General features: G+C 39.9%; 2 protein-coding genes across 4 annotated transcripts in view; one reads left to right on the top strand and one right to left on the bottom strand.

The window, feature by feature from the left end:
* aldh16a1 (aldehyde dehydrogenase 16 family, member A1) overlaps positions 1–2,059 on the bottom strand; it is a 13,652-nt gene extending 11,593 nt beyond the window's left edge. Inside the window, exon 1 of the mRNA XM_084371414.1 lies at positions 1,129–2,059. Coding sequence (XP_084227540.1) covers positions 1,129–1,215 — 87 coding nt within the window. The 5' untranslated portion in view covers positions 1,216–2,059. The remainder of the gene's footprint in view (positions 1–1,128) is intronic.
* Positions 1–26,835, top strand: part of LOC311268065 (histone acetyltransferase KAT7-like) — a 27,523-nt gene extending 688 nt beyond the window's left edge. The window contains exons 2-15 of one of the 3 annotated variants that reach the window (XM_084371417.1): positions 2,597–2,741; positions 4,942–5,157; positions 7,796–8,077; positions 8,214–8,296; positions 8,644–8,730; positions 10,971–11,069; positions 11,181–11,291; positions 11,987–12,178; positions 13,655–13,744; positions 14,493–14,633; positions 15,792–15,885; positions 16,220–16,366; positions 21,513–21,619; positions 21,840–26,835. In XM_084371417.1, the coding sequence (XP_084227543.1) occupies positions 2,597–2,741; positions 4,942–5,157; positions 7,796–8,077; positions 8,214–8,296; positions 8,644–8,730; positions 10,971–11,069; positions 11,181–11,291; positions 11,987–12,178; positions 13,655–13,744; positions 14,493–14,633; positions 15,792–15,885; positions 16,220–16,366; positions 21,513–21,619; positions 21,840–21,938 (1,893 nt within the window). In that variant the 3' untranslated portion in view covers positions 21,939–26,835. Of the gene's footprint in view, positions 1–2,596; positions 2,742–4,941; positions 5,158–7,792; positions 8,078–8,213; positions 8,297–8,643; positions 8,731–10,970; positions 11,070–11,180; positions 11,292–11,986; positions 12,179–13,654; positions 13,745–14,492; positions 14,634–15,791; positions 15,886–16,219; positions 16,367–21,512; positions 21,620–21,839 lie in introns of all 3 variants that reach the window. The other 2 variants (XM_084371418.1, XM_084371416.1) reach the window with 2 other exon arrangements.

Genomic DNA, 26,835 nt, shown 5'->3' with positions numbered 1-26,835 from the left:
CGCGTCTTGTTGTGAAGTTGTCAAATACACAGCTCTAATGTGCGCTTGTGGTCCCATGCGTGTACAGTGATATCTTTCCTGTTTTTTATTTTTAATTTTTTATATCTATTTATTTATTTTTTTATCACGGGCATATTGTTTGTTACTGCCTTATATTGCTATTAAAATGTAGTTTAAAAATATTTTTTAAAAAAAAATAGTATTAAAAGCCAAGTAGCCTAATAGTGATTTTGCAAACATTATTTTGCCACATAAAGCACCAATCAGTATACGCTAGCATAGGGAAGGGTATTGTCAGAGGTGGACAGAGTACACAACTTCACTACTTGAGTAAAAGTACAGATACTCCTTGTCAAATATTACTCCAATACAAGTACAAGTAGCTTAGTCAAAATATTACTTAAGTAAAACTACTAAAGTATTTGCTTAAAAAATTACTTAAGTAAAAGTATTTTAAAAATATCTCAGGAAATACAGGACAGGAAAGTAGCCTAATGTCATTATACAATACACTGATGCGATTCTGCTACAGACATGTTTATAGCTCAAAAATAAACAAATAAAGGCAAGAAGCCTCAGAACACAGACTCAGCTGCATTCACCAACAAATGAAATATATACTATACTCACTCTATGCTACTCTCTCTCTCTCTCTCTCTCACACACACACACACATACACACACTCTCTCTCTCTCTCTCTCACACACACACACACACACACACACACACACACACACACTCTCTCTCTCTCTCTCTCTCTCTCTCTCTCACACACACACACACACACACACACACACACACACACACACACACTCTCTCTCTCTCACACACACCCACTCTATCTCTCTCTCTCTCTCTCTCTCACACACACACACACACACACACACACACACACACACACACCTAACCCCTACCTTGGACTCTTTGATATGAATTGTATAAAAAACATGAACAGAAAGTCAACTTAACCATTCAACTGCACTGCAACAGTTGCCATATTTTTAAACCGTTTAAAAATGGCAACTATGATACATACAATTATGATGACACATACAATTACGTTTAAAATGTTCATCTGCAATTTAACCAACATTAAGCTAGCTAACGTTAGTAACAACTTTACATACCGCGACGTGCTTTTTCAGGTTGGAAGACGAGATATAATTTGTTCGCGATAAGCACAACAAACATTTAAACTGAAACGAATCAAACATGGGGTTTAGAGATAAGGCCACGGGTGCTCGGTGGGAGTTTCCCCCGTGTTTCTCCAGTTTCTTCCTCCATTTCTTCGTATGGCATGACGTAGTACAGGTACGGCAATACGACTAAGACAAACCATACGCAAATCAGCAGAAACAGTTTATTTTCTCTGAATTTTGCACAAAAAAACAAACAAAAAAAAAATCATCAGCTGACGTAAGCTCAAAAGTAGCGAGTAACGAGAGCATCAATAGAAATGTAGTGGAGTAAAAAGTACAATATTTGTCCTTCAAACGTAGTGGAGTGAAAGTAAAAGTATCCCCAAAAAATAATACTTAAGTAAAGTACAGATACTCAAAAACTGTACTTAAGTACAGTACTCAAGTTACTTCGTTACTGTCCACCACTGGGTATTGTAAAGCACTTTATGTTGTTTTAATTTGTGTTTTCTATATCTATTGTATCTGTATATAATTTAAATGCAATTTTGATTTGTGTTGAACCTTTTTATGGTCTTTGCTGTGTTTGCATGCTTTTTTTCTTTCTGGGACGTCAGTCAAGTGTTATCTATCGTATTGTTACATGTTATTTCTTCGTTAGCCCTGTGTAAATTAAATGTGACATATGGAGAAAATGGAAAAATAAATACATCTGACTGTGAACAACTGAAACGAAGGAAATGCAGAGAACTGTGCATACTATTAGTGAACGATATACATTAATATTACACGATTGTAGGTAGCCCTATGTTTGGGCTGCTATTTCGGGAGATGGAAGGGGCCCCAATGTAGCTACTATCTGCTCAATGCAAATGTAATGTTGGCTAATACTTGAGACCCCTTACCCCACCCCCACCTAACAGGGTTTACGTTTAGTGGTGTAGCGTGAGCCCATACGCCTCAGCGTCACCCCATTCATTCCATGCGGCGGGCAGCTAGACAGCCTGTAATTTGGATTAATTACACAGCATCTTACGGGACATTTTAATTCATTTGTTTTACTGAGTTATTAGGTGCTTTTGGCGATAGTCTTCTTAAATAATGTGTCGACTCAACTGACTGTTGACTGGAAATTTACACGGAAGGTGCGTTCAGGCGATGTCAGGGTTGACAATAGATGTAATCGGCTTAATTAATGGTGTACCCGCGGTGATGCCGTTTAGGTTTATTTTGAGTATTTATTGACAAGTGAAGAGGGTGCAGAAGATGTGGAGCAGGTGATGCTCCTCCCCCAGTAGGCCTATGGGATCTTTGTTGGATTATCCGCTGGTAAAGAAAACAAACCCACACATTTTCACCTAAATGAATCTTACAGAATGTCTCTAACCGGTCTGAGACGGTTCGGTGACGGTCCAGACTGTTCTGACTCAACCATAACTGGTGTTGTCGTTTCCAGAGGACCGCTGGCAGCAGCTCGGACGGGACGGAGGACTCGGACTTTTCCGCCGACCTCGAACACACCGAAGCTTCCGAGAGCGCTCGCAGGCGGAGCAGCACGCGCCTGACTCGCGCGTCACTGCGCCTCAGCCAGACCTCACAAGGTAAACACTGAACAATTTTCAGAAATAATCCCATTTGGGAAAAACAAAAAGCACATAATAATCTTATTGTGCATAGGCAAGAACAATAGAGAGCTTGGAATGATAAATCCAACATTTAAGTTCTCTACATATAGTTTTTACAGCTTCATACATCTGTGGTAGGAGCTAAATTCCTTCTTTCAATAAGTCATTTCCCACCTAGATATTCAATTTGTGCTATAGGTTTATTATATTTTGGTATAGAGATCCAACATGGAGTCTTTCCTGGGCCTACCCTCCTTTTTGTATTTTTATCATAACACTCCCATATCAGAGGAGGTAGTCAGAGTGCAGGTGGCCCAGGTAAAGCTGTAACATACAGTTTTTGACCGCACTCATTTGTCAGTTTATTATCTCATTTTGGAGATCGTACATCCTTTTTCATTTTTTTAATAAAATACATCGCCATTGAACTGCAATTGGGAGCCTTTCTAACTGCCTGCATCATACCTCAAGGCAAGGCAAGTTTGCTCTATAGGATTGCCTTGGCTGTAGTTGCCGGGCAGCTGTAGCTCAGGAGGTAGAGCAGGTCGGCTAGTAATTGGAAGGTCACTGGTTTGAATTCCCGGCTCCCCCCCTGCTGCATGTCAAAGTTTCCTTCAGCAAGATACTGAACCCCAAATTACTCCTGATGAGCAGTTGGCACCTTGCATGGCAGCCTTTGCCATCAGTGTATGAATGTGTGTGTGAATGGGTGACAAGTGTTGTAAAGCGCTTTGAGTGGTCTGTAGACTGGAAAAGCGCTATTCCATTTACCCTTTATATTTACTTTAACGTAAGGTAAGGTTATACTGTTGAATTTCCTCAAAGCCATTCAAAAGAATGAGATCCTCCTGAAAGTAAAAAAAAAAAAATAATGAATGAGAACTGCCATGTCTTGTCTTCTTCTTAAGTTAGATATGCCAAAACCATTCAGCAGAAGTGCATATATACAGTGTATATATGCATAGTAATTATATATAACTTAAAGGTTTAATTGGCCTTTTACCCACTGAGGTTAATATATAAGGTGTATAGTTTGTTACTGCATATCAGCGGCACCCATGCAGTGTGGTTGTATCAACCTTTAATTGGTTTAAGGGATCACACATATCATAGGAATAACCATTGTGTAATTACACCACTTTATTTTACCGTTATCATTACACGACTATATTTCAGAACTTCAGGGAGGCCTTTCTGTTCCTTTTTGTCCTCTTGTCATGAAAGGTAAATTAAACCTATTTATCATACAGCTGTTTTGTTTTCTGCTCCTCACCCATAGTGAACTAATTTGGTTCTGTTCCTCTTATGATCATACATATTTATTATAAAGCCAGACAGTTCAACATGGAGTACAATGTCATTTATAAGTGTCATTTGAAGAAGGAACAGTGCTGTCACTCACAGAGAGACTTCAAACCCCCCTCACGTCAACAGTTAAGCAGGAGCTATTATATATGGGCAGCCTCAAAGCATGAATGGGTTCAGACAGCCTGACCTCCCCCCACCATAGACACACATAAACTCTACTCCCACCCCCTGTGTGACCTCTTTCTGCTGTGGCTGCCAGAGGGGATTTACAGCAGAGAAAGAAAGGTCGACACTGTTTCCTCTGCTTTTTGTTACCGAGAGAAGTTGACTGTGCTGTCGTAGCCCTCATGCAGGCTTAGCAACAACACAGACGCTAGTTTTTCTCCAAAAAGAAGTGGATTCAGGAGTTCACACTTCTTTTCTGTGGCAGGATTAATCTCTCCACAACCTTTGAGGCCATTTGCAACAAGTAACTATCTTCTTCTTACCATTTTTGCTTGCAGTTGCTCAGCTGCAGACTGCTCAGCTTTGAGAAGTCAATCTAGAATTGTAATGCACGCTCTTCAAAACATTTTAAACTAAAGTTTTTGTGGAAAAAAACCTGAAATTGCTGCAAGTTGATGCAACATTGTCTTGAAGGGGAAGAAATGCATTTAACAGTTTAGTAACTTAGCAGCTAAATGTATATAAGTTGGTCACTGTGTAAGAAAGTATATTTCTCAGTTTATTAATCTTTACTCTGTATGTTCGTGGATACTTAAAAATCTAATTCATTTTATTTGTAATTTTCTATGTAAAACTGCACTGAAAATTATGAAGTAAACCTCTCCTCTCCTCTCCTCTCCTCTCCTCTCCTCTCCTCTCCTAGATAACTGCAGCTCAGTAAGGAGCAGTTCTCCTACACCAGTGGGTCCTGACGAAGGCCTGGACTCCGCAGCAGATGCGGCAGCAGCGGCAGTTGCAGCGTCCGTCTTCTCGTCCGGGCGCAGGGTCACACGCAGCCAGCAGGGGGCGACAAACACTACGGCAAAAAAATACCCACTGCGTCAGAGCAGGTCGTCTGGTTCAGATACCGAGGCTAATGGTGAGACCAGAAGTATTTCCTGTATGTTTTAGAAATTAGATCATATTAAAAGGAGGAGGCTGAAGGGAGAGGGAAAGAACAGACTAACACGTAGATGAGGAGAGTTGAAAATGAAGTTGAAAGGGCAAAGAAGATGAGGTGGACAGCAGAGGCAGGAGGAGGAAGGGCGTCTGTTTGCGTGTTTCATTCATTCATTCTTGTACCGTTCAGCAAATGTAATGAGCCCTGTTTGTGATCACAGTGTGTTCTTGATTATAAAGAAGACAAATGTGTCTCAGTACATATCCTGGACTTGTATGTATCACTGGCGATAATCAATTGCCTTCCAGAGACGAGGATCGTTTTTCTAACTTTAGCCACTGAGGAGGTGGTGTTCCATATCTATCAAAGCTGATATAGCTGTGCTTAGATAGATTGCATTTCTTTTCTTTATTTTATCATTTATTACCTTAACTGTGAAACAATATCAGGAGTCATGCAGTGATACACTTCATGGTTCATTTGATTCAGGAACATGTTTTATTACTGTCATTTTAGTCATGTCTGCATCACACAAACCGAGTTTGTTTGTTCGTTTATATGCGCAATAGAAAATCAGAAGAGCACGTGTAAAAAGTCACAGCCAAATTCTGACAAATTTAAACTTAAGGAAAGAATCACGCAGGAACAACAGATGTAAAGCCAAAAAGTCAAGGAGCTCATCGTGTGGGTCCCCAAAACCACTTCAGTAGCAAAGTAACTATAAGGAATCATATTTGTAAACTCAACTCTACAACACTGTAACAGATATTCAAAGTAAAAAAACTTCAGATGACATTATGAATTGGACATTTGAAGTTTACGTAAATGGAGTCTCCAGTTTAAGTGGCTTTCTCTAAAGCCACAATGAAGTTTTTGAGTTAGGTCCAAATAAAATATATCTAGCATGTGGCTGGTTCATTGTCAGAGTGCTATGTTGTTGCCAGATTCCTACATGGATAGTGGTAGCATCTATAAAAGATATGAAAAGCTCATCTGCAACTTCCAAAGGTTCAGTTAATAGTGATTTTACAACACTAAGGTTTAGAAGGAAACTTGAGTTGAAGTCGCTTCATGCTACATAAGAAAAGAAAAGCTATTCTTTATGATGGAGTGTGGGGGAATAATTGAGGAGTCTCACAGTCTGAAGGAAAGAAGCTGCTCTGTAGTCTATCGGTACGCCAAACAGTAGCAGTACAAACTGTGGCTGGGTGGTGTTGTTCTGTAGTGGTCCCAGTAATATTTGTTCTTAAAGTGAAGTAGCATATCACATGACATGGTCAGAAAATGTGATGAATCCAGTTGAAAAAACAATAGTTTAAGATGTTTAATTTGAAAGAGAACTTATTTTAATTATAATTTTAACTATTCTATTTATCACTTAGCAGGGGAGGTTATTTATTAACCCTGCTCTTTTCTTTGTTTCTGTTTTTGTGTGTTATCTCTCGTTTTTCTATGACTCACTACATATTGAGTGTTTTGTCAGATACTTTAGCTGTTCACACTCCCTCACGCCTCTCTGCACATGGAGAGCTGTTTCCCCTTCTCACAGCAGAGTGTTTGATGTTGTTTTCCAGTTTTATTCCATCATTGTAAATATCAAGTACTGTACTGTGTGTACCATCTGTGCACATATAATGTACTGTGATGCGTCATTGCATGTTATGGACTGGTTATTGATTTCTTGAGAAGTAGGTGTGTTTTTTTGCTTGTGGGCACCGGATGGACGCAGTGGGACATGGACCATATCCTGTGTCGCCCTTAACCAGCTAGAGAGGTGCACAATTATATGCTGATGAGTCCAGTAGTATGCTAGATTAGCTGCGGACAGACACACGCGACCATGATGCATGGTCCCCTCCAGACTCTCGCCTGACAGAGATAATAATGAGCCTGACTTTTTGAATAGCCCTGTGTAACTGGAAAAATAGGAAAGGAAATGGGCTGCAATAAGTCCTCCCATTCACCAGACCCTCTGACTCTGAGACTCTGAGAAACACTGGTCTTCTGCTGCAGTAACATCACTCTTTACTATTGGATTTCTCTGCTGGCAGCCACTGCGGGAGAGTGTTAACTGCATCTGTATGTGGTCGAATCTGCAGCCTACAAAGATTTCCCTGGAGATAAATTTGAGAAGAGAAGAAGTGGTAAAACATTTGCATGACCGTTTAGGCTTTGTCGAGACAGATTCAGACTTTAATCACTGAGAGGTTTTTCCGTCAGTGGCCTTACTGTTGCTCTTGTCCAACCCACAGTATTGGTTTATAGTCTACCACCTGCTACGCTGCGTAAAAATCAGAATATTGCCAAACATTCTGTGTTCTCTGTGCTGGGAGTACTTCCATAAAACTGCACAGAGACATTAAAAGCACCCAGCTCATCCCAATAGTGAAGCTACCCACAATTAAATCATGGCTTTACAGAAAATATAGACCATTAGGTTCCATTTTAATGTATTTATTATCTTTATGAGTAAAAGTCTAATTTGAAATCGGAATGAAAAAAGTTTTTATTTGCCATTTTGGGTAAAAAAAAGTATGTACGTGGGGGTTTTTAAGTTTTTACCCAGCATTCTTGCAATTATTCCCTCTCATTTCCTTTGTCCCTACTGGCTCAGCAGACCTGAAGCAGGGGGCAGACCGGGACGAGACCCCTCCCCGCACCCCAACAGGTAACGCCCCATCCTCGGAGTCCGACATCGAGGTTTCCAGCCCCGGCAACGACCTTGTGTCTTCCAGCAACGATATTGTGGTTTCCCAAGAAGAGGACGAGAGATTGGCCAAAGAGCTGTCACTCAAAGAGGCCGCCGCCCACGACCTTTCCCACCGGCCCAAACGTCGGCGCTTCCACGAGAGCTACAACTTCAACATGAAGTGTCCCACACCTGGGTGCAACTCATTGGGTGAGGGCACAAAAACTGCAATGTTTCCTATTGGATCAGATGAGCTGCTGCCATGCACCAACCCTAAGCTCTCTGTGTGCACCTCTTCCTCTTTCCCCCTGTGTCTCCCTCCCCCTTTCTCCTTCTCTTCTACCAGGTCATCTAACAGGGAGGCATGAGAGACATTTCTCTATATCAGGGTGTCCTCTCTATCACAATCTCTCTGCTGATGAATGCAAGGTACTAACACACACACACACACACACACACTTAAAGATATATCAACAAGGATTACAGGATAAGAATTGAAACCATGACATTGGCTACTGCACCATTAGGGTAAAAACACGTTGCATTTATGCTTTAGTTACTACTTTGTATAGTTTTAATGATACTGCTTTAACCAAGTTTCCACTTTGGGATAATCTCAAGTGTCCAGTAGATGAAACTTAAGGAAAGCAACAGACTCAAATTGAAGTTGTCAAGCTGCGAAGCCTCCAGGAACACGGAGGTGGTTGCTGTGATGTTTGTGCTTGCGGGGGTGGTTGTGAGTCGCTTGTGGTAGACAGTGTTGATGTTTTTGCAAGGGCAAGGCATCGACGCGCGACAAACAAGCTGAGGAAAGGACGCTGTCGCACCGTCAGGACGAGAACAGACACTCCACAAGAAACCAGGTAAACTACAAGCAAGAGCATCAGACAAGCTTAGCACATGGTGACACACTCTCACACCTAAAACAGACACATACATGTACACATGCGTATATACATGTACTATATTTCTGTAAGGGTTCACAATATCAGGAAAATGTGTTCTCTTAGTCAACTGAACAAGTGAATCCAGGAGAAGGCTGTGATCCTTCTCCATTTCACCTGTCCAATTCACTTCATCTGACACTGATGGCGTGTGTGTCTGTGTGTGTGTGTGTGTGTGTGTGTGTGTTTGTGTGTGTGTGTGTGTGTGTGTGTGTGTGTGTGTGTGACTGTGTGTGTGTGTGTGTGTGTACTCTCAAGTGATGCCTCAGGTTAGAGATCACACTGATTCCCCAGTGTAGCAAGGCCAGAGGCAAAGTGGCAAAGCTGCTGTCGGTTGAGTCACAGTGAGTGTGAAAGGACTCATTTATCTGACGGGGATGGTGCTCACTGATGAGCAGAGAAAAGATTGCAAATGAGTCAGAGTTCACCTAAAGGACTTTTTTTCATCCTTTTGCCGAAGTCAGATGTTTAAAAGCTCCTAAAACAAAATAAAATGATGCATCTTAAATAAATATTATATATACAAGATAATAAATGCACACAAATGGTCCCATTCATCGAAAAGGATTTCCACAGTATAACACAAGATAGTTCGCTGCAAGCCATAGTTAATAAGTCAGTAGGAAAGAAAACATGGGCATGATTGACAGAGGACTATTTAGCATTATCTCTAAAATATTAACCGATTTATATCACGCCGTCCAAGCTCATTATGTTAGAATTTAGAATGTGAGATGATCATAGCATTATCAACAAAATAGCTGTTAGGGAGATCATTGAGATTCCTACAAATTAGAGCCCGACCGATAAAGGATTTTTAAGGCCGATACCGATACAAATATTTGGTGATTTAAAAATCCGATATTCCGATATATCAGCCAATATATATATATATATATATATATATATATATGTATATATATATATATATATATATATATATATGTATATATATAAAAAAATAATCCAGAAACGTGTAACAAAACATACAACAGATTTCCGTAACATTAGTTATTTGTAGTTATTTATGAGTCCTCACTGAAATAATATGATAATGCAGTTTAAAAATAAATTTGTTTGTTTTATTGTCACAACAGAACAGAGGAACATCAAAATTACTTGCTAATTCAGTTTCACTCTCGGCTTACATGTAACAGCAGCAAAACTGGACATGGTAGTCACAAATTTTGTCATGCTTATTTGAGTTAAGAGAACTGATGAGGATGTTCTTTTAATTGTCATTCAAGCAATTTATTTCTCGTGACAGTTGCCATGAACACACTCCACCGATGATCTCAGTCGTGGGTAACTGGTTCGCACTGCCCGACTCTGGCTGGATCAGCTGGTTGTCGGGTTTGTGGCGTTCTAAACACGAGTGCCACCAACAGGGACGTTGTAGAGTGTCCTCTGGTGGAATAAATATGCAACGCCAACACTCATAATATGGTTGAAGGGTGTTTCGTCCGTTCTTATTTTATTTTTTAAATATTCATTTATCGGCCATTATAAATGCCGATACCGATGGTTTGGAAAATGCCTAATATCGGCCAGCCGATATATCGGTCGGGCTCTACTACAAATCTAAAATAATTGAAATGAAACTCAGTTTTTTGGCTTTTTTTTTTTTTTACATGAGATCTAAAGGACAGATTAGAATAGATCCAGACACTAAGATGGAATCTTACCTGTGTTTCTGGACAGTTACACGACTTTTCTTGAGAAGAAAATACTCACAGATTTTGTTACAGTGATTTCAAACGTTTGGTAGCAGGTTGCTTTCAGTGCGACAATGTTGATGGATCACTGTGGCATCAGTATATGTGGCTGGATATCCTCCGACAAAAGGCAAATCCCTAATATACAGACTACATAAGTGGGTAAACATCCCTGTGGGGTTCAGGCACTGATGTGAGTGGTTGAGTTACAATTATGAAACTTCACATTTTGTGTTCACTTTTAAATTTCACCAAGCAGTGGTAAAATATGAATATCAGTATTAATAGAAATGAATGTAGCTCAGCAAGACATTTATTATCATCGAAAATCTACATTCAAGGTTGTGCTTTGTTTTTTCCTCCATTGTCACTCGTCAAAAAGTAAATGGTAAAAATGAGTGCAAAATCTTCTTTGCTCAAACATTCGTCTCTGTGTGGTCTCAGGCCCCGACAGAACGTCAGCTGCGTTACAAGGAGAAGGTGACGGAGCTGAGGAGGAAACGAAACACAAGCCTCAATAAGGAGCAGAAGGAGAAGCACATGGTAAGTGGGTGAGAATTGCCCTTTATATACCTCTCTCCTAAAAAAAAAAAACATCTCTCCTTTTGATGCATTGAAAGTCTTTCTGCTTTCCTTCTTTTCTTGTATTGCCAGGATCACCGCCAGAGCCACGGAGCAAGCAGGGAGCCGCTGCTGGAGAACATCACCAGCGACTACGACCTCGAGCTGTTCAGGAAAGCGCAGGCACGTGCCTCGGACGACCTTGTAAGAGAGAAAGCTCATCATCACCCCCCTCCCTTACTCCTTCCTGCGTCCCTTTCTTTTTTACCCCCCCCCCCTTCTCCGTTATTCCTCTTCTTCTCTGTTTCAGTCAGAAAACCCTCCCCTGCAGCCACAGGAGGAGTCTGTGATATTTTTGGTAGTTTGGACAATCACTTCCGGTCATTCTTCTTTTGTTCTTTCTTCTGCTCTGTTACTTTCAGTTTAAACGATCACATCGATGGTTTTGTATGTTTAAGTTGGTTAACTACAACTACTTTGCACTTCTTACAATCTTCCCCAAAAAATGCTTGATTTAAATGAACGGCAGGCTTTTCAAGCTGCTATTAGTTTTTGTTTCACTACTAAAAAAAGGCCAATAAAAGATGTTTACACCATTTAAAGTCTTAAGTGCTTCTGAAAGGGCACTATTCTACACAAATCACTACCTTATCTTCATATAAAGCCCGTTCCTACTTATTCCTCATCCTAACTTTTCTTCCTGCATCTTTTTATTTATTTCTGTGTATGGTTGCCTCCACTGAGGTTCTGTGTTCAGCTGATCCTCAATCCTGACTAACTGAGATCTTTCCATTCTCTCCTCTCTCCCCTCTGCCTGCTCATCTGCCCTGTCTTCCTGTCCTCTTTGTACCTTTTCGCCTGTCCCCGTCTCCTTTTCCCTCCTGTCCTGGTCTGTACAGGATAAGCTTCGTCTGGCAGGCCAGGTGTCGGAAGGCAGCAACATGATAAAGACCATCGTGTTTGGCCGCTATGAGTTGGACACCTGGTACCACTCTCCGTACCCAGAGGAATACGCCCGCCTAGGGAGGCTCTACATGTGCGAGTTCTGCCTGAAGTATATGAAGAGCCAGACCATTCTGCGCAGGCACATGGTAAGGCAGTGTTTTCTGTTTTGGGGGGCATCTGGCAGGTCCTTAAAACAAATAGAGAAGGGCTGATCTTAAATTAACCCTGTGTACTTTCTGCAGACAATCCCACAATGCAATGTGCAAAAAGTACCGTGTGATACTACTATATGCCTGTGAGTGATAATGCAAAATGACAACAATCAACAAATGTCAACAAATGTCAACAAACGATCAAATCAACAAACGAGCACAGACTAAAATGCCACAGGATGCAATTGGATAGACCTACAACCAATCAGGGCAGCTAAATTTATGATGAGTGACGACACAAGTTGGTGCGGGTCTTGGTCAGTTTTCAAGGTTAAAAATGGCGGCCTGGTCACAAACTTTCAGAAATTACAGCACACTAAAATGTCTTTCTGTAAACGTTGGAGGTGAGATAAAGGCAATGCAGTAACACAACCTTGATTCATATTTATCAGCACTGCCTAGTTTTACAGATTGATCTGAGTTCCTTGAGCCTGATGAATTCAGATGACAGATCCTTGTGACTTAGTATTTATAACATAAACAGGAATACATTATAAAACCCCAACCCCAACCCCAACCCTGCACTTTATAGTGTATAAGGCTATTCTTTGTAGTTTCAATGATCTTTCCCTGTGTAGATGATGAATTCTTAGAGACAAACAAGGCTCTGTTGATAATCAGTTTTCCTTATTTCTCATTCACATTGCAATCCTGAAAAATACAAAAGACACCACTACATACTCCAAATTCCTTCTTCTTCTTTTATCTTGACTATGATGTCTCTGACTGATAAGCAACAAGATTAAAGCTTCCAGTCGGTGATGTTGAAGTATGAAAGTGAAAATGGACTGTGACACAAAATGAGTCTGGGCTATTGCCTTAGTTCAAGCTAAAACCTCAATATCTCAAAGCCTAAGGCAATTCATAATCATATTCCTAGCCCATGCAGACTCTATTTAGATTTAGATTTAGACTATATAACGTTGCCCTTCTGATGCAGTTCACTCTGTTTCTACACTAGAGTGAGAGAAACTATAGGAGAATACTGCTGATAACACTGTTATCTCTTATGATAGTACTGTGGCAATATTTGCAATTTAAAAAAGAAAATGTTTAATCTAATTCAATAAGATTAAACATTTTTGAAAACGTCCATGGTTTAAACAGGCAGTCCATGTATTTTATACATTTATCAGGCAGGCAGAATCCAGTGGTTTTGGCTCATACTAGGGACTAATGGTTAAAATATCTCTGCTGCTTTGATTTGGACCATTCTTTGGTCTCTTCTCAGCGACCAAATAGCTCCTCATTTGTTAGCGGGGAACCTTTGAAAGCCTGGATACAGACTGTAGATGTGAGCTGAACCATAGACCAGCATAACCACTATATGCAACTAAAAGTGAAATTGTTCTTTTTTAACTTATTTATAAACTAACCTCTGCTGCTTTCTCTTGTCTCTGTTGCATATAGGCCAAGTGTGTGTGGAAGCACCCTCCAGGTGATGAGATCTACAGGAAGGGCAATATCTCTGTCTTTGAGGTGGATGGAAAGAAGAACAAGGTAAACAAGCGCTGTGCTCCTAACATCCTGCCATAAGGTCGAGGAATCATTAGGCCTCAGTTGAACTGGGAAACTCAAAACAATTTGAAAATATTATTACGGCTTATCATAAAGTTAGACAGATGCTAAAAAACATTTAAAAAACGGCAAACTGATCCATGACTTAGATGGGAGGCGGTCAGGGGACATGACAGTAAACTGGCAAGCCATGATGATGTTAATATCATGAATATTTATTTAGCAATACATTTGTTTTGGTATATATTTTATTTAATGTTGACTTTTGTAACAAAACAAACCCCAAATTCATTCAGATTAAGGTTTTATAATTCTGAAGTCACAGAAGTGTTTTGTCCTTTGTGAAAAAAGCAGACTATGTGTACAAGACTTGTACAACAGGTCTGGATCATGTATGAATTTCAGAGAGATAATGTAAAAGATCACATGACTGGTTCTCTTGAATCACTCGAAGGCCCTTTGACACCTACACTGACTCTATAGACAGGGTTTGAGCTTTAAGGAGAGGTGATGCTACCTTCAAACCCATTTGTCTGATTGTTTTTTTGTTGTTTTTTTTGTATGTAAAAAATGGCAGTTCGGATTAGTTTTCTATCCTCTGACCTGTATCTCTGACCTTTTTTTAGACTTCTATCCCTAACGAGATGGAGATCTGTCTGTGTGAGATTAGCCAGATGTGTTTCCTGTAAGCTTTGATAAGTGAGCATGTCCACGATTGTCTTCCCCACAGATTTACTGTCAGAACTTGTGTCTGCTGGCGAAACTCTTCCTGGACCACAAGACTCTGTATTACGACGTTGAACCCTTCCTCTTCTATGTCATGACTGAAGCTGATAACACGGGGTGCCATCTAGTGGGGTACTTCTCCAAGGTAATCTGGGAGCCAATCACACGTAGATTAGTACAAAGATGTTTAACTCCAGTGTTTTAGAGAATTTGAAAAAAATCATTTTTTGAAATTAGGGGATATTAAGTAACTTTGATTTCACAATGTTTTTCTACTGAGCGATTCTACAGAAAGATATCGGATTGTTAAGTAACAGATGCTGGCTTGGACCGAGTCACCAGCCCGACCTGGAAATGAGACTCATCAATCAACTATCTTTCTCCAGATTACTCACCTTTAACTGGGTTGTCTAGCAGCACAATACATTAGATTTATATAACCACAGCAACAAGAAATCTATTTCAGTTCCAACACTGTTACTGTAAATTACTTAACTCATTACCAAAAAGAAGATTGAACCTGATGGTGGTTTTCATTGAAGCTGTAGTAGAACTCCACCTGTTAAACACTTTTTCCTTCTTTAAAGCTGCAATTAAAAACAAATGTGATCATCATGTTTACAAACTCTGATAAAGAGTTATTCACATATGTAATATTTCTTCAAACTGCTTAATGACATCATATGTTATTGATGTTGTGCGCAAACACTCGTAGGTTGGTTCTGAACCGAGATTATAATTATTGCACATGCCCCCAGGATATGATCTAATATTTACTTCTCAAGGTGCATCGTCTGCGTTTATCCAGTTCAGTGTACCTTCACTGACTCTCAAGGTATGAGACGGAGATGAGCATAAGTGAACAGTGAATAGTCAATATATAATGATTCTGAATATTTGAAACAGTTTCAATACTAATTTTCTACAGCAGTGCCACCATAGTCCCGCCCTTCTCCCACTCCTCTGACTATGGTCAGAAGTAAATTAACTTAGATGTTGTTGTTCTTAACACAGAGAACAAAAGCCTTGTTACATTCATATTCTGATATGAAAAAGAAAAACCACGGTATCAAATATGGATGTTTTTTTCAAGTTTGTAATTCCATTATCATTACAACCCTATAAAATACGAAGCCAAAAATAATGAGATCTGAAAAAGTAAAGATTAGACTGTAAAATATATCATCTGCCTGTGTAAGTATCAGCTCACAATATCATTAACCTCCAGTTAAAAACTATTAGTATTGATAAAAACACACATTAGTCAGACCACCTTCTTTATCGATTTATTGTCCTTCTGCAGGAGAAGAACTCTTTCCTGAACTACAACGTGTCCTGCATCCTCACCATGCCACAGTACATGAGGCAGGGCTATGGCAAGATGCTCATAGACTTCAGTGAGTACAGACCTAGCTTGTGTGTATACTGTGTGTGTGTGTGTGTGTGTGTGTGTGTGTGTGTGTGTGTGTGTTTGTGTGTGATAGTCTCGTAAACTTAACATTGGCCGAGGGATCCCGCACGGCACAATAACACCAGATTGAAGAGGCTGTCTGAAGCACCTGCTCTTCTGAGGAAAAGGCTGCACACTCTGATATTATTATTTTTTGGCTATATCAGTTTTTCATTTTTTGTTTATTATTTTGATATTCTTTTTCCAGTTCTCAGTGGGAGAGATAAATGCTTTAGGAAGAGTTTAGCCAACAAAATGCTCTATCTGATCTGCCCTTTAAGGTTACCTGTTGTCCAAGGTGGAGGAGAAGGTGGGTTCTCCTGAGCGCCCCTTGTCTGACCTGGGCCTAATCAGCTACCGGAGTTACTGGAAGGAGGTGCTGTTACGCTACCTGAACAACTTTCAGGGCAAGGAGATCTCCATCAAAGGTCAGAACTGGGCCACGTTTTACAAAAGGCAGGTAAAGGGATGTAAAAAGATGGAGGGGGAGAGACGAGGGGTTGGCCGGACCTCAGAATCATTGTTGGTAATCCATTTGAGGGGAAACCTATAATGTAAACTATGAGGAAGGAATCTGAAAGCCTCAAAATGGCCAACAATTCAGGAAACTGTATGTGTGTGTGTTTGTTAATATGTGCACGCGTGCATTCATGTGTGTCTGCCTTTGTGAATGGATCAGAGAGCGCTGAGGCCACTCCAAGTCTGTGTTCAGTGACTTAAACTCGTGCAAAACTGGGTCATCTGAACACATTCAGAGGACTGAGGGAACATCCTGCTTAGTCTGTTTTGTTTCTGCTGGTTGTTTCCAATCCAGAGGAGAGCCCTGTGACTGTGATAAATGAAAGACAAGACACTTGCAGCTCTGTCAGCTCTCTCTATACGTAGGCACAGTGATGACCTCTTTTAACAGAATTTTAATAACCGGTGATTTTAATTTACACGTCGACATCTCCTCAGACTTAATGTCCAGAGAATTTTTAAACCTTTTACACTGCCTCGATTTTAAGCAACATGTCACGCAGCCGACCCACAGCAGGGGGCGCACCTTGGACCTGGTCATATCTTATGGTCTGTCCGTTGGTGCGCCCTCTGTTGTGGACCTGGCTGTGTCTGACCACTTTTGTGTGTTTTTTACAATCACCAGTTTTAATCAGCGGGAGGCCCCTGTGAGATCAGTGAGGAAACGCTACCTAACTTCTGAAGTGGCTGCAAATTTTATCCAGATCTTACAGAGCACTCCTGCAGAAATTCTACCAGCACCCTGCGATTTTATTACTGACAACTTGAACAATAAAATAAAGTAAACACTGGACTCAGTGGCTCCACTTTTTATCAAAACAATTAAAACAAGACCTACACCCCTGTGGAGAACTGAGGAAATTAAAAAACTCAAAAGGGAATGCAGGAGTGCTGAAAGGAGATGGAGGAAATCAAAGTTGACAGTTCACTATGAAATACTACATCAACACCTCAAAATTTACAATAACACAGTCAAACAAGCAAGAATCTCCCACTTCCAAAACCTAATCCATGACCATAAAAACAACCCCAAATTCTTATTCTCCACAATCGATCTTTTAACAAACAAACATTTTAAAAGATCCTCCAAGACACCAGATAACGCCCTTTGCGAGGATTTTGCAGACCACTTCAGAAGAAAAATCAATGACATCAGATCCAGTCTTTTATCCCAACAGCTTTTAACACCTGGATCATTGCTTTTACCTGAGGAAACACTGGAGAGTTTTGCCCTGGTTGATGCGAGGACACTTGGTCGAGTTTTCTCCCAGGTAAAGCCCACAACCTGCCTTTTGGATCCCATTCCCACACCGTTTTTTAAAACACTCTATGGATTCTTTGAGGAACAGCTGCTGTATTTGGTGAATTGCTCTCTTCAGTAGGGTGTCTTCCCCACCTCCTTCAAAACAGCGGCGGTGAAGCCTCTTCTGAAGAAGAGTGATTTAGACCCCAATGTTTTAAATAACTACCGGCCTGTATCCAACTTACCATTTTTAATCAAGTAAATGAATTTTTAAACTCAAAACATATTTTAGAGACTCATCAGTCTGTTGTTAGGATGAACCACAGTACAGAGACAGCACTTTTAAAGATTTTAAATGACATCAGGTGTAATTTAGATAACAACAAACTCACAGTCTTGGTACTACTGGATCTAACCGCCGCCTTCGATACAGTAGACCATCACATTTTATTAAATAGACTGAGGAACCTGGTCAGCCTCTCTGGTACTGTTTTTAACTGGTTCACATCCTACCTCACTGATCGAAGTTTCTTTGTAAGTATGGATACATGTTCCTCAGGAACCCATAAGATAAAGTGTGGGGTTCCCCAAGGGTCAATTTTAGGTCCAACTCTTTTTAATCTTTACATGCTGCCCCTTGGGGACGTCATCAGGAGGCACGGCATCAGCTTCCATAGTTATGCTGATGATACACAACTGTACATCGCCGTGTCTCCTGATGACACAGGGCCAATTGATGCCCTTTTAAACTGTATTTTAGACATTAAGTCATGGATGGCAGCAAACTTCCTACAGCTCAACCAGGACAAAACAGAGGTTTTAGTCATTGGTCCTGAAGGTCAGAGAGAGAAACTTTTACCAAAGTTACAGGATTTGAAACCCTCAAAATCAGTAAAAAATCTGGGCGTGATTTTTGACTCTGAGCTCACTTTTATTCCACACATCAAAAACATAACAAAGATAGGTTTTTACCATCTTAAGAATATAGCCAGAGTCTGCCCGTTTCTCTCTCAGGCCAGCACGGAGGTGCTGATGCATGCTTTTATCTCTTGTCGTTTAGATTATTGTAATGCCCTGCTCTCTGGTCTTCCCAAAAAGAGCATGCATAACTTACAATTATTACAAAACTCAGCTGCACGAGTGCTGACGAGGACCAGAGGGCGGGAGCATATTACACCTGTTTTAAAATCGCTGCATTGGCTCCCTGTGCGCTTCAGGATTGATTTTAAGGTTCTTTTACTAGTTTTTAAGTGTCTTAACGGTCTTGGGCTTTCTTATCTATCTGCATTACTTTTACCCTATCAACCCTCGCGGACCCTGAGGTCCTCCGGTGCTGGCCTTTTAACGATACCACAAGTTAGAACTAGAACACACGGGGAGGCGGCATTCAGTTATTATGGCCCCCGATTGTGGAACAGCCTCCCGGAGAACCTTAGGGTCGCAGAGAATGTTGATGTTTTTAAAAAGAGGCTCAAGACCCATCTTTTTAATCAGGCTTTTAACTGAACTCATTTAACTCTTTCTAAGTTCTTACATTTTTTATTATTATTTATTTATTTATTTATTTTTTATTTATTTATTTTTTATTATTATTATTCTATTTTATATTAATTTTTAGTTTAGTTTATCCTGTTTTATTACTTTATTGTTTTATTTCAATGTTTTATTTCAATGTTTTAGTCGTTATTTATGGTCTATTTTATACATTCTATTGTTTTATTCCCTCAGTTTTAGCTTCTATACCTTTTATCTTATTTTACTGTTTTAGCCCCTCGTTTTTCCAGTGTTTCCTCCTGGGGGCCTACCACACCGGGAGTTGCTTGTGGTCCACCGATGGGGGTGCTGTCCCGTGGACGGCCCTGGCCCGGGTGGCTAGAGTGTACTAAAAGTTGTTAAAGATACAGTGTGTTTACACGCATGTCTACGTCTTTACTGCCTTTAATGTCACACTGCTGTTTATTTTGTGTTTCTACCACTAACTGTCAAACAAAGGGATCATGTCAAACCAACTACATGAATATCTTGTGTCACTCTCTACCTTCAGGTGTAAAACTGATTCTGATGGAGTTATATCATGGCTCTCCGTTAGTCACCGAGTTAGATAATCACTGATTGATCATGATTTTAACAGCACTAATTATTCATACCACAGTATGAACTGTGAAGATCATCATCAGTCCATTTCAGAAACACACAATATTGCACCTGATGTAGTTTAAGATGAGATCCTGTTCACACATAACTCTTATTCGCTGAATAAAAAAATCTTTTTGTCAAACTAAATAAAGAGGTAGCAAAAGCCTCGAATAGCAGATAGGTCAGGCAGCATCCAAGACAGTGTGACAGCGAGTAGTTCAGTAATAACACTCTGTTCCCTCCCATCCAAGCCTCTTTTTGTCCTCCTTTTCATTCAAGCTTTTTGCAGGGTTTTTTTCTCGCAAAAGTTCTGCATATTATTTTGAATGTAGGAAGATATTTCAACTCACACAGACTATTACAAATAACTCTTCTCAGTCATCCCAGGCTGCATTTTAAAATGCGTTCTCACTGTACTGCCGTGACTCGACTGCTCTGCCTCTGCCGAGCCTGCAGAGATTGGCAAAGTACAACGTTGCTTTTCTCATCACAAGCTGTTTGATTAGTTTGAACTATACAGCTGTTTGCACAATTCATTACACGCTGTGCCTTAGGTCATGCTTTATCTAAAGTTTTATAATGCTGAGTTGTTTTTCATTTTCTAAATAATTTTTGTAATAATTGTTTGTTTTCTATCTTGTTGGGAGAGGAGAAGTCGCCGCTGGTTGCCTGGCAACTACACTGGGCCAATAAATAATCCAGCAGTGTAAATCTGTGTAGAACCACAACTTGCCGTTCTTACACTTTTTCGTCTTTAGACAGAGTCTAGTTTCATCCCGTTTCCAGTCTTTATCCTACGCTAAGGTAACCAGTCGCTGACTATAGCCTTATACATTAGCCCCATGTACTCCGCACCTGTAACATTCACACAGACAGCGAGGTGGAGAGGGGGGACAGTTTCGCTCCAGCTCTGATCCGCCTCCAGAGGTAGTATGAGAGCCGCAGCAGAGGCGAGATGGCGTCTGTGTGAATGGAAAAGCTGGTCTGATGTTGTTCACAGTCTGACAGCTAAACAGATCCTTCACTCACCAAATAAAAAAGAAATGTCCCACACTTCCACCCTAAAAGCAACGTAACAGGACCAAACAACAGTACTGTGTTAGGAGGGAGTGTCTTCAGCATCTTATATGAGGAAAAAAATACCGCATCCATACATTTCTGCCTCAAAAACAGTGTCTGTACCCGGCAGCAGAGCCAGGCGGTTCCCACAGTCTAATGGTGGTGATTATGTAACGCGATTCACTGAAAAAAACTTTGACTCACATGTCTTTGTCACCTTCTACTATTGTGTTGTTGTAGTTAATGTCTCTAGTAACTTGTAGTGAAAAAAAATCACACGACACTGAGCCGTCCTGACCGAGACTTTCCCCCAGAAAACAGCCCTGCGAGTCAGGGTCTGCTGTTTACACAATTATGTTTACACAATTATGTAATTATGTCATTTAGAGCAAAAAACATAACTTAGCTAGCACGGCTGCTTTTGGAAATATTTTAAATATTTTATTTTCCCCTTTCCCTCTTATGCTTATTGACGTTCAGTGCTGGCTTTTTATCCTTTTATGTTTATTTTCTCTTATGCTTATTGTTATGCGTCACACTACTGAAACAAATTCCTCGTACTTAATGTGAAAACCTACTTGGCAATAAATCTGACTCTAATTCTCTTGTGTTGACAGAGATCAGTCAGGAGACGGCAGTGAACCCAGTGGACATTGTCAGCACACTGCAATCCCTCCAGATGCTCAAATACTGGAAGGGAAAGCACCTGGTTTTAAAGAGACAGGTAGGAAACAATACAATTAAATTCCAAAGTCATCATTTCTTTCATGTTCTGTCCCCTTGGTAGAGAATCCTTTCTTAACCAAGCTGGTAGCTGGTTGGTTATTGCTTAAGCTTCTAACTCTTTTTACATGGGAAATGAGGACAGGCACCTGTCAGCTTTATTATTTTACACAACATTATTATAGTTGACTGAGGTGCATTTTATTTTATTTCTCCTGTAGGACCTCATTGACGACTGGAAGGCCAAGGAGACCAAACGTGGTAACAGCAAGACCATTGACCCCACAGCCTTAAAATGGACACCACCTAAAGGGACGTAGAGGAGCTTCACGCTCCAGACCCAGAACACACACAGACAGATCATACTCCGTACACTGGCATGCTCACAGACCCTGAGCCTAAACACACACACACACTCTTGTACAAAACGCTTTCAGCAGCTACAGCACAGTCAGTCACTTACAGAGTCAGCTGTCACTCTGGGTTCAGCAGTCACTGCCATGGCTCGGGAAATTGACTTCAGTCCAACATATGCGACATTAGCTCACTGATATGATGCCTGTCAGGAAGCGTATTTCATGTTTAAAACCTGACTATGTGGAGTCAGTGAGCTTCATTTGAAATAAACACTGAAAATTGCACATTAAAAAAACATTTACTATACTGCACTGTGTTGTAGTGCCATGAAATATAAAAAAGTTATAGTCATGGTAGCAAAAAATGACAAGTACAATCCTTGAAGACTAACATGTCTTCTTCTCAAAAAGAACATGTTTATTAGAAATAACAGACACTAGATTTCCTCTTGCCTTGTCAATACTGTTCTTCAAACACTTTGTTTAAAATACATGCACTACATGGAGTCCTAGTGTGTTCAATATCAAATGAATAAATATTAGATACAAAATAATTACATGAACAAATTGTGTAAAATATAGATCAAATAACAATGTGTAAAAAAATAAAACATGTTATTTCATCCTTATATTTTTCTTTTTATTTCATAATAGATATTATGAAATATTTATTATTTACTAGTGAGGCAGGTTTGTGAGCTTGTTTAATTATTCAGCATCGGATGAGAACAGCAGCAGCTGACATTGGTCAAGTCAATTTTATTAACATAGCCAAATATCACAATTAACACATTTGCCACAAAGGGCTTTACAATCCATAGAGTCTCTATCCTTAGACCCTCAAATTCTGACAAAGACAAACTCTCCAAAAATTAATTAATGGGGTTAGTCAGGAATTAGTCTCGCCACATTTGAAATCTAAAGATGTTCCTTAGAGAATGACACACCTCTCAGAAAGACGGTGTGTTTTTTCCACCGTCGCTCAAGCCAACAGGAGCTAGCTAACACTGTTAGAACTTTCTCCAAAGTTAGTTTGTTAGCTTGTTTGGGTAAGAGGCAGATTGGCTGAAATGTGAGAGGACGGTGATAAGACCACTGTCATGCAAAGTGACTTTATGAAATAAAATTAGTCATTGTCAAAAAAAGTGTCATTATGACCATATGAATATATTATTGAAATTATAACGCCCATGATGGAAAAAAAAAATGATATTAATTAAAATTCTGTAATTCATAATGATGAATTGTAAAATATCTACAATTATATCCCAAATTGTAGGTTCATTTGTATATTTAACACACTTCATTCATGTGATTATTGAATGTTTTTTTAATGTATTTGATATTGAACACTTCCGTAGAAAACAAGCAGGAATTTCAGGCTCCAAGATTCTGACTGAAATGCAGAATAATGAGCTATGTAGCAGCCAGTGATGTCAGTATATACTGTATTTGATCACTGCTGATATCTCCTCAACCTCATTTTGTTATCTGAAAATTAAAAGTAATTGTGCATCATTAGTGCGCCGTCTCCCAGACACTTAATTAGCACAGAGCACCAGGCACACCCGCTAATCCAATCTGCAACAGTCAATATTGAGCCTGCGCTGCATTTCATTCTGATCTCCAGACGGTCGAGACTATGCAGGTCGGCAGCACATTGACTCATGCAACGTGTTTTGACAGACACTGACCAGCTGGCTGTGATTAAACAGGACATGGTCTGGACGCAGAATGCATAAGAAACAGGAGTCCTGACCTCGATTCACCACTCAGGTCACATGAGACTTCTAAGACAGACAAGGAAGTACTTTAACTGTTTCTTTGAGGGATGCAAAAACTTGGAAATGGATAAAAAACGTTAATGTTCAGTAGTCCCCTTGAACAAAAAATTACTAGTATTAATTATATAGTCGTTAACTTAATGTGAAACTTACTGATTTGAAGAATTGGCACCAGCTGCAGAGTGATGTTGCTTTCATGCATCCCATCGGCTGAAGTTCCACAAATGTGTCTAGAAAAAGTGCGGACATTAGAAAAGGTATGAGGAGCTTCAGTAAGATGGTCTCAGGTCTGATCTTCTACCGTTCCCACAGATTCTCTTTTAGTGTAAGAAAGAGGTGGAACAATGTGAGACGGACTGGAGTGCACATTTCTCTGAGACTGACAGTGCCTGTTTGAACCCAAAGCAAATACAGTACATAACTCAATGTGTCGTTCACGCAGCAAACACACACTGTGACCAGTATATGACCCATCACACCTCTCAGTCATTTTGTCTGAAGCTATAGCTGCCATTGGCCACGTTTGGACCGTGTTATGTCACCAGGATGGGGCCTACCTGGATGTGTTTTGTAACCACCTGTCTTCCCTTATTTTTTTTTTACCTTTTGTCTTAGTGACGGCTGTGTTGTTTTATGAATCGCCACACTTGTATTCTGAACATTAAAACGTTCTTTGGGAATCCCAGTTGTTAGGACTGTTGGGGCTCACAAACATGTTGCTGTTTTGTCTGTGTCCGTTTTTGCTGGTTTTGCTAAAGTTCTCAATGATATTTTATACTTTTTCTACCTCTAAGGTTTACCACTGTATAAAAAAAAAACCTAGACTGGCCCATGTTAAGCTCCTTTAGTTTTCATTTTTAATTCTCTGTGTTGACATGTGAACATTTTTAGCTCTGCTCAGCCAGTGAACATTTTCGTTTTTTTTCTTATTTTTTTTACTAGATTGCTAAATGCTATTTATATTCTTAAAAAAATATGTTAACCGCGCAGAACGTAAAAAGAAAGAGTCTGGTCGAGGAATGTCTACTCTGTAGGACCGGCTTCCCAGTGAATATAAAGTATTTATGTCAAAATTTAATGTAGATTTGAATGTTTCTAAACGCTCTTGAAAGGTACAGGTGGGAGAATCCAGAGCGTCTCCCCACCAACAAAGACGATAACAGAAGTCATTTACATTTTAGAGATTAACTCCTATAATCAAAAGTGATGTATGATTGAATCGAAACGTGTCACTTTTGGGCATTGTCACTACTTGTTACCACTGTAACTGCTGCTACAAGCAGTTAGGCAAATACAAGCACAACCTTCTTTTTGTTGACAATCTCCATATTTATTTATTTGGATTAATATGTGTTGAAACCAGCATTTAATTTTTTTTTTGTTTTTAATGGAATAGTTCATTATTTTGGGAAATACTCATCTTCGCCTTGTTGCTGACAGTTAGATGAAAAGATTGATACCACTGTCATGTTTGTACGTTAAATATGAAGCTACAGCCGGTTAGCTTAGCTTAGCTTAGCACAAAGACTGACAACGTGGAAACTGCTTGTCTGGCTCCAACAAGCTGTTGTCTTTACATTTTGGTTTTTATACAGAATACGCAAACAGGATAGAGCATGTTAGTTTGTCAGATTTAGAGGTGCTGGTAGGTGGATATTTTTACCTTTGGACAGAACTAGGCTACCTGTTCCAGCAGTTTCCAGTCTTAATGCTACGCTAAGCTAATGCACTATTGGCGGTTGCTACATATGACAGCAGAATCGATCTTCCCGCCTGACTCTCAGGAAGAAAGCAAGTGTATTTCCCAAAAATAAACATTGTGCATAAGCTTCGACAGCAGTTGGCTGTGAAATTGGAGGTGTGTGGCCAACAGTGTCACGTTGAATCAACTGCTTTTTTCTTTTTTCTTCAGATTTCTATTTGTTCAGTAGCTTTTGTGTCTCAGTTCCACATATGGAGGAATGTTTTTCTTTTCCAGACTCCAGCCTAGAGTTACATTTCTTTTCATCTTTCACAGTTTATGAATTGTTGCCTTTAAACTCTGTACGGTTGAATATGTATTTCCCCGTGTCTTGTTTTCATAACGACGTTTTCTTTCTGCCATCTGTGGATTTATCTACCTGTGTTTCACATGCTTATATTTTCTATAATCCTGTGGTTGTGGTGTCCCTGTCTTTATGTGGGTCTTACATGGAGGAGTTCAGGAGTTATGTGACTGACTGGCAGACTTCCAATCAATACAAACAGGCCTTGCATTTCAAAGGACTACATGTATCCTTTTAGCACCTGTTTTCAATAAAACCTCTCCGAAATGTGCTACTGACCGAAAAATTACTCAAGACTGTTGTGAGTGTAGACAGTGTTTTTTTCTTCTTCGCCAATCCTTAAGTGCATTACAGGAAAGTGCACTTAATTTTTGTAAAACTTTGAAAGTAAAAATCCATCCTTAAACAAAACCCTCAATGATATCGTTGTATACGTGATTGGACCAATTTAGTATTTGACTTTACTTTTGTTTTTGTTATGATGTTTCAGTTGGAGGATTGGTGTCCTTATACAGGGCTGCCATTTTGAGCTGATTTTTACCATACAAGGAAAAAAGAGAGGATATTTTCTATTCTCAGAATAGCAGTATAATAATTGCCCTGGATTGTGTTTTTTATCATGTGGAAATATTCAAAAGAGATTTTATCCTTTAAGACCTTTATTTATAAAGCCTGTCTGTCGACTTCATAGTCCATTTTTATTTCTCTCATATGTTTTTCATCCTGGTGTTTTTCCTCTGTGCCAGTGGCAGCTATAGATAGGCAGCTTCAGAGCACCTTGCTGGTTATTAACACGTGTGAATAGTGTCACAGTTATTTAGAGAAACGAGTGGCATTGCACCGCCTTCCATAGGCCACCAGTGAGCTGTTGTAGTACTGCAGCACTTCAATGCACCCTGCTTCCTATTAACACTACGCACTGAATGCAGAGACAGACAAAAGTAGCGTGGCATCAATATGTAGCTCAGTTGGGCTTTTGTACTTGCTTCTCCCCCTTTCTTCCTCTTCAATAAATGCAAATGGTGAAACACA

Source organism: Pagrus pagrus, assembly GCF_965226575.1.
Source record: "Pagrus pagrus genome assembly, chromosome: 13".
NCBI lineage: Eukaryota > Metazoa > Chordata > Actinopteri > Spariformes > Sparidae > Pagrus > Pagrus pagrus.
Note: the sequence above shows the minus strand (reverse complement) of the source record. Positions and strands in the feature narration are given on the sequence as shown.